Here is a 12,192-nt window from a genome sequence, read left to right as displayed (position 1 = left end):
CTGCGAAGGAACGAGAAGGCTCAGAGGACAGGACAAGGCGGGAGTCAGCGACAGCCCCGGCGGACCCGGTGGGCCCTTTCTCTCGCTCTCCCCACAGGGTATCTTATACCAACCTCGCAGCTCCACCAAGAACCTCTGCTGCCTTTTCTTCTCGTTAAGGCGTGGTCTAGGGGTCTTTTCTATCTCACCACTCCCTGATCCCAAGCATACTTAGCTGAAAACATACGCGCTTGCTAGTGATCCCTGCACAGCCAGGCTTTCCACACCCCTGGGCCTTGCTTCCCGGCAATCACAGGCGGCAGTGGAACAAGATGCTACTGTCCTCCAGCACATCTGCCCCTGTGAGCTCCTGGGGAGCCACTAGCAGGCAAAAGAGGGGAGTGGAGAGGGGCGTCTATAAAATCTGAAGCCATGAGAACTTTCTTCCCTGCATCACCCCACAGGGAAACCTATTCTCAACAGATCCTGCTGCATGTCTCCTCCACTCTAAAACTAAAGCAGAAAAGATACAAATAACAACAAAAGTTTAAAATTCTTGCTTAGAATCCTAACAAAAGTAACACCAAACAATGGGAGTGTGAATGGCAGATGCCAGAGGTGAGAATAATTCGTGGAGAACAGCACAGAATCCAGTTCAGGCACTAACCGGCCCTTGCTGTCCCAGGGCTGGGCACCACTGTCCCCCCTGCATTCCCAAGCCTGAGCCTTTCCCGCCGCGACAAGCGGGCAGCTTGTAGCCAAAGGTAAACGTCCCTGACACCGAAGGCATGCCGCCGTTTTGGTTAGGGGATGCCCTGCTTTTTGTGGGCTTCAGCTCCCGAGCCGTTCTCGTCCCTTGAGCACAGGAGGCCCCGGCGGAGCCCCCACAGTCCAAAGAGAGAGGGGGTGGGTCAGGAAGGGAAGAGGACAGAGGAGGGAGAAAATAAATGTTCTCTCTTTAAGCAGTTTTTCCTTCCTCTTTCCTCCAGGAAGGTGTCCTCTGTGCTGGGGGCTTCCTGAGGAGGCCCCTTAGGGTGGACCATTTAACCCCCTGCTGCTCAGTCCACCCGGGTTTCACGCGGTCACCTCCCCGTGGCCGGCCGGTCCCTGGCGGCCTATTTTCCGTCTTGGCCCTGCGCCTCTCCAGCCTCCCCCACATCTGCCTCTGGGGATCGTCTCCTCTCCGGGCGGCGCCCTGCCCTCGTGGTTGCCTCCAAGCAGGGAGCGCGGTCCTGGGACCCCCGGTGCCTCCTTTCTTTGGTAAAGAGCTCGGCCCACCCGGGCTGCATGTCGGCCTCTCCGCGAGGCGGGCGAGCCCAGGAGGCTCGTTGGGGTCGGCGGGAACTGCAGGGATCTGGACAACCTCCGGATCACGCCATCACACAAGGAGGCCGCGGCTCTCCGCCTCCCGCCGCCCCCTTCCAACAGGCTGGTGTGATGGGTGCGGGGTGCCGAGGGGAGCCCTCGGCAATGCGGCGCAGGGGCGGCGCGCCCAGCCTCCGGGAAACCGCCCGCCCCGACAGTGGGGAAGCCACGCTCCCGGCGCCGCCCGGGGCAGGTCCTCGGCAGCCGCCCCCTGCCTCCCTCCCCGGGCCAGGCGCGCGTCTGCACCTCCTCCTCCCGCACCCGGGCCGCTTATGCGGGCCTCCCCCGCCAGGGCCCGCGGAGCGGAACCCCCGCTGGTGCCACCGGGGGCTCCGCGCGCCGCGACCGGCCAAGGAGGCCCGAGGCGGCAGGCGCGGCCCGGGCTGCAGGGACCGGCCACTGCCGCAGGCCCTGGCGGCCGCGCCGCGACTCCGGCCGGAGCCCGACTCGGATGCGGGAGGGCCAGTGCCGGCGGTGCGCGCTCACCCAGCCTCCCGAAGGGCAGCCGGTTCCGCTCGCCCAGCATCAGGTTGAAGCGCGGGTTGTCGCGCCTCAGCCGCCGCCAGTGGCCGCTGGCGACGAGCAGCCGGGACACCTCGGCGTAGACGCTGCTGTTCTCGTCGCGCACCACAAAGGTGTACATGGCGGGCGGCGGGGCGAGGAGGCGCTCGGCGCGGACCCCGGAGCCCGCCGACCCCGGCCCCGACCGACCCCGCCGCGCGCCCCGGCGCCGGGTCCGCCCCCTCCCCGTGATGCCGCGCGGCGCGCCGGGGCGGGGTGGAGCCGGGGCGGGGCCGGTGGGGTCCCCGGCTGGAATTTCAGGACCTTTCCTAGATGAAAAGCAAGAAGCCCTCAGGCTGTGTCCGCAGACCCCGGGGCGCTCCCGGGGAGCAGGCAGGGGAGTGGGCGCGGGCGCGGGTTAGGGCGAGGGCGGAGCGCGCGGGAGGAGCGCGCGGGCGAGGGCGCGGGCGTGGTTGTGGCGCGGGGGGAGCGCGCCCTTCGTGGCGGAGTCTCCGCCCGGGCCGCCTCCTGACCCGGCTGCTGGAAACTGCCCCGTACCCTCGGGGAGCCCCGGACCCCGCTCCCTGCCTGCCGTGTCCGGGTGCTGGGGCCCGCGCTGCCCCCGTTGACCTCGATTTCCCCTGCTGAGTGGTGAGGAAGCGGGTCGTTAAAGTTCCTGGCGCGTTGGAGGGACAGAGAGAGGACGGCTGTCGGATTTCCTGTAAACTTCCCGCACGCGCTCACGGATCACCCCCGCCTCGCGCCCGAGTCCTTCCCTCTCGCGCAGAGGGCGAGCACCCTGGGCCGCCTCCCCCGCCCACCCTAACCGCCCCCTCCCCGCCCGCGCTGGAGGGCCTTCGCTGGCTGCGGGGAGCTCGCCCAGCGCGGCGGTGGGGCAGGCGCCGAAGGGCCCACAGTCCCCCAGGGCGGGCAGGCGTGGAGGAGAGCGCCCGGGCCCCTGCCCCCTGCCCCCTGCCCCCGGCGGGCACGTGCGCCAGCTGCTCTCAGGCTCCGCGGCATCGGGCTCCAGCTGCGGCGGCGGCACCTGCTGCCCCGCGCCCTCCGCGGCCCCCCCCCCCCCCCCCCCCCCCCGCCTCGCGGCCGCAGCCCTCTGAGCTGGTTCTTGGGGTCGCCTCCCAAATAAACTGCGTGCATTCACATCCCTGTTTCAGGGCCACCTTTCTGCGTAACCCGGGCCAAGGCACTCGGCCTCTTACAGCCCACGGCCCTGGAGGGCTTCCCACGCTCGCCGCGGCCCTCCCCGCCCCGCACCGCCCGCTGCGCCCCGCGAGTGGCTCCGTCGCTGCCTCCCCACCACCGCGGATCTCGGTACCGGCACCGTCAGCATCCGAAAGCCCGAATCCAAATTGCTGTTCTCTTCTTTCTCGTTTTTCTCACTTGAGTTTTGTAGTGAACTCCTTGTTTTTTGTTTTGTTTTGTTTTGTTTTGTCGTCGTTGTTGTTGTTTTGTACTTCGCTGCCCTCCCCCCTTTTCCTGACAAGAGAGTTCATCTTTCTTCCCTCCGAACTCATTTTACGTTTCTCCAGTGGGACACACTCTGGGCCGAACCCCTCCATCCCTCGTGCCATGATGAGCTGTCAAAGATGGGGAAACGATCCAAACCAGGCCCGTCCGGCTCTCCCGGGGACTTTTCTACCTCAGCGGAGCAGAAAGGCTCGTTTTGTCCGGCTTCCGCCCTCTGCCCAGGCATCTGTGTGGAGGTGTCTGGCTGTGCTCAGGCCCTGTGGGCCCTTTTGACCTTCTGTGCTCGTGAACAAAGCTTCGCGGTTGACCAGGAGTGTGAACATAGCTTCGTTGCTCCGCAGGGGCTCTGCAGGCTCGTCCAGAGGCGTCCTTGGCTCTCCCGGCTCCTGCCTCTGGGAAGTCACTTTCCTGACAGCGACCCTGGGTGTGAGCCCCCAGTCTGCCCCGCCGTGAGTGACCCCTCACCAGGGGTGGCTGAGAAGCCCCTGGTCCTCCCGGCTCGCCGACCCTGGCCCAACCACCATGCAGATCAAGCTGGTGGGACAAGGAGTTGGCATAACCTGCAAACCAGACCACCCAATCTTCACTGATCTTACCCAAAATCCAACAGTTGCTCAAGCATAGATCCTTCTAGGATTGTGTTTGTCTTTGACCAGTTTCTTTAGGGCCGAAATGTATGTTTGTTTTGTCAGTTTTGTCCACCTTTATAGTTGCTTTTAGGGAAGAGGATTTGCCTATCTCCTCAATCAGCCACAGCCAGAAGCCACCCACCCATCCAAATACTATCCCTTCCATCACTTTTATAATTAATTCCTTAATTTATTTTCCCCTGTTTAAAATACCTAGAGTGGTTTCTGTTTTCCTGATCCAAAACAACTCATACTCTGTAGTCTTCAGAACTTATTGGAAGTCAAGGAATGTGAGATAATTTGAATAGGAAATAATTCTCAAAGATTAAGCACAATTAACATGCTCCAATCTTCTCAGTCCTCAGAGTTGTCACATAAAGCAAGGGACAATTCCTCTGTATCACCAAGATCTATAGTTGAATCCAATCTCCACCCACTTTTTTAGCTCTGAGATTGTGGGGAAAACGTTGAACCTTGGTGAGCTTCAGCTTCCTTTTCTATAAAGTGAACTTAGTAATACTTCCCTTAAGAAATTTCTCTAGAGAATAAGTGGTAAGATGAACAGACTGCCCCGGCACATGGTGTACCCATAGTACATATTTAATCTCTTTTCCCTCCAGTTAACCCCTACCCTTCCTTCTGTTGTTCCCAAGAAACAGCAAAACAGCAGCCTGAAGATCCACTGGAAAACCAAATTCTTGTGAAATCCACACCTGAGGGAACCAGGAAGAAGAAGCCAAATAAACTTAACTGCTCAGTGACATCATGTGGCTTTCATTCATCCCAGTATCTAATTTCCTTTCAGCTCCCGCAATACAATTTTTTGAAGAACTATGGTCAAGTCTTATTTTTGTGACTGACTTCTTTCTCAGACTCTAATCCAGCAGCAGAACCTCAACAACTCGATGCATAAATTATGATGTTTGCTTGTTAGCAGTTCAGTGTGACCTGACGTCAGAAGCAGAGTCAGCTAACAGTTGCCGGAGACACCACAGTCTTGGGTTGTCATGTGGATGTAAAACGCCTGTTGCTGGTAAACAAACTGGATTTCTTACATTTAGAGTGAATCCAACTATTTGCTCTTTTGGCTTGGAGAATGGAACCTATCTTCCCATCAAGGTAAGGAAAAATGTCCATGTTTCCCGCCTGTTGGTTCTCCGTGGGTGGCCAAACTCATGACTGTCAATCAAAAGATGGATCAGAGGATTTTTACAGCTTCTGCTCTGAAGGAGATGGTTGTGACTGATCTGCAGACGTTTTCAGTAGCCCAAGTAACTAATTCCCCTTCTCCTTATGTGGAAAACTCTCCGTTCTCTGGGATAGTTTATAGTAATTTTGGTCTGTTAAACTTTTCATTAACAGAGCCAATACTAAAAACATTATGCTGGTTAACAATTTTTAAATGAGAATACAAAAACTACTAAAGTGAAAAAAAAAAGCATACTGGATACAACCGCCTCTTTTTTTGCCTTTGCAATAATTAGAAGGTGCCAGGACTGGCAGCTCCTCTCGTGGCTGTATGAGCACTAGGTCACCTGTGCAGAAGGGCCGAGTCTCAGAGGGGTGGGCTGTACAGGTGAGCGAGTTAGGGCTCCCAGACACAATCAAAATGTTTAAGAAAAAAAAAAAGTAGTGTTGGAGGACAACTTTTTAAAAAATCTTTTTATTAGAGCAGTTGTAGTTTACAGAAAAATGCAGAAAGTACAGGTTTCCCACAACACACAAACATACACAGTTTTCCCTATTATTATCACTTTGCATTGTTACTGAAACTTTGTTATCATTGATGATATGTTATTATTATAATTATGTTATTAACTATTGTCTATAGTTAACATTATGGTTCATTCTTTGTATCATATATTCTATGCTGTAAATATATATACAACCTAAAATTAATTATTTTTGCCATTATTGAGGATGAAATTCAGTGGTGTTAGATACATCCACAGCATTGTACCTCCATCACCACCATAAATTACCAAAACTTATCCATCATCACAAATAGAAACCCTGCACCAATTAAGCATTAACTCCGTATTCCCTACCCCCAGTCCTGTACCTGGTGTCCTGTATTCTAATGTCTTACTCAATGAATTTTCAAATTCCAGTTATTGCTTATGTTCCAGTTTGCTAATGTTGCTGTTTTGCAAAACACCAGAAATGGACTGGCTTTTATAAAGGGGGTTTATTTGGTTACAAAGTTACAGTCTTAAGGCCATAAAGTGTCCAAGCTAAGGTGTCAACAACAGAGTACCTTCACAGAAGAATGGCCAATGACCTCTGGAATATCTCTGTTGTCTGGGAAGGCACATGGCTGGTGTCTTCTTCCTTTGCTACCAGGTTGTGTTTCAAAATGGCTTTCTCCAAAATGTCAGCTTTCAATAGCCGTCTTCAAAATGTCTCTGTTAGCTGCAGCTCCTCTTCAAAATGTCACTCTCAGTTGCTCTGAGGTCCTTCTGTCTGTGAACTCCTTTATATGACTCCAGTGATTGAATTAACACCCACCCTGAATGGGCTGGGTAACACCATCATGGAAATTATCCAACCAAACATTTCACTCACAGTTGATTGAGTCACATCTCCATAGAAACACTCAATCAAAGGATTCCAATCTAATCGACACTAATGAGTCTGGCCTCTCAAGATTGCATCAAAAATCATGGCATTTTGGGGGACATAATACATCCAAACTGGCAAAGCATATAAGAGAGATTATACAATGATTGTCCTTTGGTGTCTGGCTTATTTTACTTAATATGATGCATTCAACATTTATCCATTGTTGTAGCATGCATCAGAACTTCATTCCTTTTTACTGCTGAATAATATTCCATTGTATGTATGTACCACATTTTGTTCCTCTATTCAGCTGCTAATGAACACTTGGTTTGCCTCTATCTTTTGACAATTGAGAATAATGCTGCCATGAGCATCAGTGTGCAAATATATGTTCAGATCCCTGCTTTCAATTATTTTGGGTATATACTTAGAAGTGGGATGGTAATTCTATACTTAACTTTCAGAGGAACTGCCAAACTTTTTCCTCAGTGGCTGCACCAGTTTACATCCCCACCAACAAGGAATGAATGTACCTATTTCTCCACATCCTCACCAGCACTTGTTATTTTCTGATTCTTTACTAGTAGCTATTCTAGTGGGTATGAAATGATATCTTTTGCATTTCCCTAATGGCTAATGATGTAGAGCATCTATTCATGTGTTTATTGACCACTTGCACATCTTCTTTGGAGAAATGTCTATTCAAGTCCTTGGCCCATTTTAAAATTTGGTTGTTTGTCTTTTTGATGTTGAGTTGTAGAAGTTCTTTATATATCAGGGGCCTTTTGCCAATTAAGATGGAGTGTGAGATACTTCAAGTTTCTGCCCCCCACAGAAGCTTTGAACAACCAGCAAGGACTGGCAGAATCATCTTTCTCGAAGCTTCAGGAAACAGTTAAAGGAGTGTGGTAACGAGGGGAGCACAGATTCAAGAAAAATTCTACTTAAAAGAAGCAGGATCTCATGGTGCCCTGGCTGCCCACCCCTCACTGGCTTGGTGCCAGCACAGGCTCCCAGTGTGGATTCCTGGTCCTCATCCCTTGTGCACATCCTCGGAGTATGTATGTCTGGCCCAGTCTGCCTGGCGGCGGCCTCAGGAATGTGCCTGGCCTGCCAAAGGCAGCTCACCAAGCTCTTGTATGGAACACTGTGGGAGAGCTGTCAACTCATGCTGCCTGGGGCATGGGATTGTTGGCTTTGGACACACAGTGCAGAGGCTGGGGCTATGAGGAAACTCTTTCCTAGGGAAGAGGCAACATTTGTGTCCAAGTAAATGGGGGAATTCCTATTCCCAAGAAGAGACACATGCACAGAGAGGCACCAGGGAGGCCCCTATGCTTTGGACTGGAGCTATTCTCTAAACTCATTGTATGAATAAGCTCTGAAGAAGAGAACTTGCACAGGTCCATCTGCAAAGACTGGCTAAGGTGTTTATTTATTTATTTATGGTTAGTGCCTGGCATTCAAGGAAAGCTCTGTCATAACACTAGCTGGATTCAAGTTTACACAACAGATGCATAAGAGTCTAAATTCCAGCAACAACACATTGAATATCAAAATATCCAGGCTTCAACAAAAGAATACAAAACTTACAAAGAAACAGAAAATGACAGCCCAGGCAAAGGAGAAAATTAAAGTGTTAGAAACCATCAGCGAGGCGTATGAGACCTGGGATGTACCAGACAAAGACTTGAAAAAATTGGTCCTAAATATGCCAAAAGAGCTAAAGGAAAACATGGACAAAGAACTAAAGAAAATAAGGAAAATGATAGACAAACACAAAGAGAATATGAATAGAGAGATGGAAATTATGAGAAAGAACCAAAGAGAGCTGAAGACCATAGCGAGAGAAATTAAAAATTCCCTTGAAAGGTTCAACAGAAGATTGTAGCCAGCAGAAGAAAGGATCAGTGAATTTGAAGATAAGTAGTTGAAATCATCCAGTCTGAGGAGCTGAAAGAAGAATGAAGAAAAGTGAACAGAGCCCAAGGAACCCATGGGAAACCATCAAGTTTTACCGACATACACACTGTGAGAAACCCAGAGAAGAAAACAAGAAAGGGGCAGAGAGGATATTCAAAGAAATAATGGCTGCAAATTTCCCAAATTTCACAGGAGACATGAATATACACATCCAAGACAATCAACAAACTCCAAACAGGATGAACCCAAATAGAACCATGCCACAGCATATTATAATCAGATGGTAGAGTGCCAAACAGAAGAGAATTCTGAAAACCGTAGGAGAGATGCAACATGTCAAATACAAGGGAGGCTCAATGAGATTAAGTGCTAATTTCTCATCAGAAACCGTGGAAGCAAGAAGGCAGTTAGATGACATATTTGAAGTGCTAAAAGCAAAAAAAAATTGCCATCCAAGAATTCTATATCCAGCAAAACTGTGTTCTAAAAATGAGGACGAGATTAAGACATTCCTGGATAAACAAAGCAGAGAGAGTTTGTCACTAGCCCTACAAGAGATTCTAAAGAGAGTTCTGCATGTTGAAAGGGAAGGATGCTAGACAAGAAATAAAGATCTCTGGTGAGGGTAATAGCATGGGTAAATATTAATGCCAGTACTATTGTATTTTTGGTTTATAACTCCACTTTTTATTTCCTACAGACTCTAAAAGGCAAATGCACAAAATGCAAAGATAAATCAGTGGTTTTGGACTCATGATGTATAAACATGTAATTGGTTATAATAACTACACAAAACTGGGAGGACAGAGGTGTATAGGAACATATTGAAGTTAAGTCAGTATAAAAGCAAACGAGATTGTTGTAGATGTACAATGTTGACTTTCAGCCCTACGGTAACTACAAAGAAAATATCAGAGAACATGCAAACTCTTAGAGACAGAAATTGGAGTACAGGTTTCAGGGGCTGCAGGGCAGTGGGATGGGGAGTCAATGCCTAATGGGTGGAGGGTTTCTGTTTCAGGAGGTGGGATTGTCCTGCACTCAGTTGATGTTGTCTTTGGAGGAACAGAACTCTTAATTCTAATGCAGTGCAGTTTAACACCTTTTTATGATCAGTACTTTGGGGTGCTGATTAAGAAATATTCATCTTCTGCAAAGGCCACAGAGCGTTTCTCCTAAGTTGTCCCTTGGAAAAGTTATTATTTCATAACCCTTGGGTCTTTAATCCATTTGTAGTTGATTTCTTGTACAAAGTGAAAAGTTAGGTGTCAAGATAAATATGTTTTCTTTCTGTGATAACCAACCAACCTAGTAACATTTGTCAAAAAGACCATCTTTCCACTGTTGCACTGCAGTAGCATCTTGGTTATAAACCAGGGGTCACTTAGGCTCTGAGCTGTTTCTTGCCTCTTTCTGCTGTCCTGCTGGCTCCTGTTTTTCTGTTCAATTACTGCAGCCCAATAAGGTCTTGACTTCTGCTCCCGTAAATCAGCCGGCTTTGTTCCTCCTCAAGATCATGTTGGCTATTCGTGGCCCTTGGTATTTCCATGTATACTTAAGAATAACCTGTCAATTTACACAAAAGCTTAATAGGATTTAGAATGAACTTGCATAGAATTTACAGATTATTTGGGAAGACTTTTTATATTTACAATATGAAGTTTTGCAAATGAAGACTTAGATCTTCTGAAATTTCTAAATAATGTTTTATAGTTTTTAGTGTAGTGGTCTTGCATAGTTTTATTAGACTTATTCCTTGGTATTTGTTTTTTTGATGGTACCATAAAGAGTATTTTTAAATTTCATTTTCCATTGGCTTTCTGCCATTACCTAAAAGTACAATGTACTTTTGTATATTGACCTTACATCCAGTGCCCTTGCTAAATTCACTTATTGATTTAGTTGTCTGTAGATTCTTGTGGATATTCTGTATATACAGTTATGTCATCTGTAACTAGTTATAGTTTCATACATCTTCATCTCCTTCCTAGTTCCAGGGGGACACCTTCAGTATTTCATCATTTGGTATGATGTTTGCTCTTAATTATTTTGGAAGAGGGATATTATATATCAGATTAAGGAAATTATGTTCTATTTCTTATTTGATAAGAGTTTTTTTTGAAAAACATTAATGGGTGTTAATTTCATCAAATGCTTTTCCTGGATATATTAATTGATTACAGGTGTTTTTTCTCCTTTATCCTTTTAATGTGATTGATTACACTGCTTGCATTTATAATGTGAAGTAAAACTTATATTCCTGAATAATATCATAATGTCATTTTGTTGTGATGCATTATCATTTTTATTTATTGCTGGATTGAATTTGATAATATTTCATTTAGGATTTTTTGCATCTGTGTTCACAAGAGAGACTTGTACATGATTTTTCCAGCTTCTGATTTTTCTATTGGGGTTATGTTGGTCTCCCAAAATGAGTTGAAGTGTGGTCCTTCTTTTTCTGTTATTGGAAGAATTTGCATAAGGTTGATATTTTTCCTTCCTTAAATGTTTGGGAGAACACAACAGTGAAGCCATAGATTACATTCCTTTGGCAGATATCAGACTATTCAGATTCACTATCATTCCTTATGCAAGATATGATAATTTGTATTTTTAAAGAACTTTGTCCCTTTTGTATAATTTTTCAAATTTGTAGACACAAACTTGTTCATAATATCTTCTTAATATATTTTTTATATCTGTGAAATCTGTAATGAGGATCTCATTTTCATTCCTTATACACTACGTCCAATCACTACAGATTGATTCTATGTGTTATTGACCAGTATTGCCAGGGGTTTATCCAATTTATTAATCTTTTCCAAAACCAAACTTTTAGTTCTGTCAACTTTTTTCTATGATACCTTCACCACCACCCCCATTTCATTGATTTCTGCTCTTTAATTCCTTCCTTCTACCTTCTGTAGGTTCAGTTTTTAGCTTTGGGGATAGAAGCTTAAATAACTGAGTCTGGCTCTGTCATCTCTGTGAAGTAACGCTCCTCACCCCTAGTAATATCTCTTCCCATAAGTCTGCTAGTCTAACATACGTGTAGCAATACATCAGCCTTCTGTCAGCTAGTGTTTCCATTGTGTGCTTTTTTTTTTTCAGAAAGTCTCAAAACTTTTTATTGAAAAACTATTTCTCTTGCTGCTTTCAGAACTTTCTCCTTCTCTTCAGCATTTGACAATCTAATCAGTATATGTCTCAGGGTGGGTTTATTTGGATCTATTCTATTTGGACTTCACTGGGCATCTTTGATTGGCATATTTATGTCATTTAGAAGGGTTGGGATGTGTCCCCAGCTATGTCTTGAAACACTGTTCCTAGCCCTTCACCCTTCTCTTCTTCTTCTGGACACCAGTGATTCTTATATTTGTTTGCTTCCTGTTGTCCATCATTTCTCTGAGATCTATTTCAAATTTTTTGTTTTTTTTCACTATTTGTTCTTTTGTGTGTTCTCATTTGATTGCTCTGTCTTCTTGTTCACCTGTTCTTTCTTCTGCCTCTTCAAATCTGCTGTTGTATGTCTCTATATATTTTTAATTTGATCCACAGTGTCTTTTATTTCCATAAGATCTACTATTTTTTACTTTTCCAAATTCTTCTTTATGTCCTTTTAGAGTCTTCTTGATTTCCTTTATGTCTTTAGCCATCTTGTTGAAGTTGTTTTGGAGATCTGTTTGTATTTCTTTAATTAATTGCTCCAAATTTTGTGTCTCTTCTAGCTTTTTAATTTGTTCAT

At 46.9% G+C, this 12,192-nt stretch overlaps 1 protein-coding gene across 6 annotated transcripts in view; it reads right to left on the bottom strand.

Annotated features, from left to right (window-relative positions):
• The window catches only part of TTL (tubulin tyrosine ligase), a 28,611-nt gene extending 26,545 nt beyond the window's left edge, over positions 1-2,066 (bottom strand). For all 6 annotated transcript variants that reach the window (XR_005212459.1, XM_037807688.1, XM_037807690.1 and 3 more), the window contains exon 1: positions 1,831-2,066. Coding sequence is in view for 5 of the 6 variants with exons in the window: in XM_037807688.1 (XP_037663616.1) it covers positions 1,831-1,987 (157 nt within the window). In the remaining variant the exon portion in view is untranslated. The remainder of the gene's footprint in view (positions 1-1,830) is intronic.
• Between the last annotated feature and the right edge of the window lie 10,126 nt (positions 2,067-12,192).

This window comes from Choloepus didactylus, chromosome 17, assembly GCF_015220235.1.
Source record: "Choloepus didactylus isolate mChoDid1 chromosome 17, mChoDid1.pri, whole genome shotgun sequence".
In the NCBI taxonomy this organism is placed as follows: domain Eukaryota; kingdom Metazoa; phylum Chordata; class Mammalia; order Pilosa; family Megalonychidae; genus Choloepus; species Choloepus didactylus.
The sequence above is the reverse complement of the archived record's forward strand: the minus strand, read 5'-3'. Positions and strand labels throughout refer to the sequence as shown.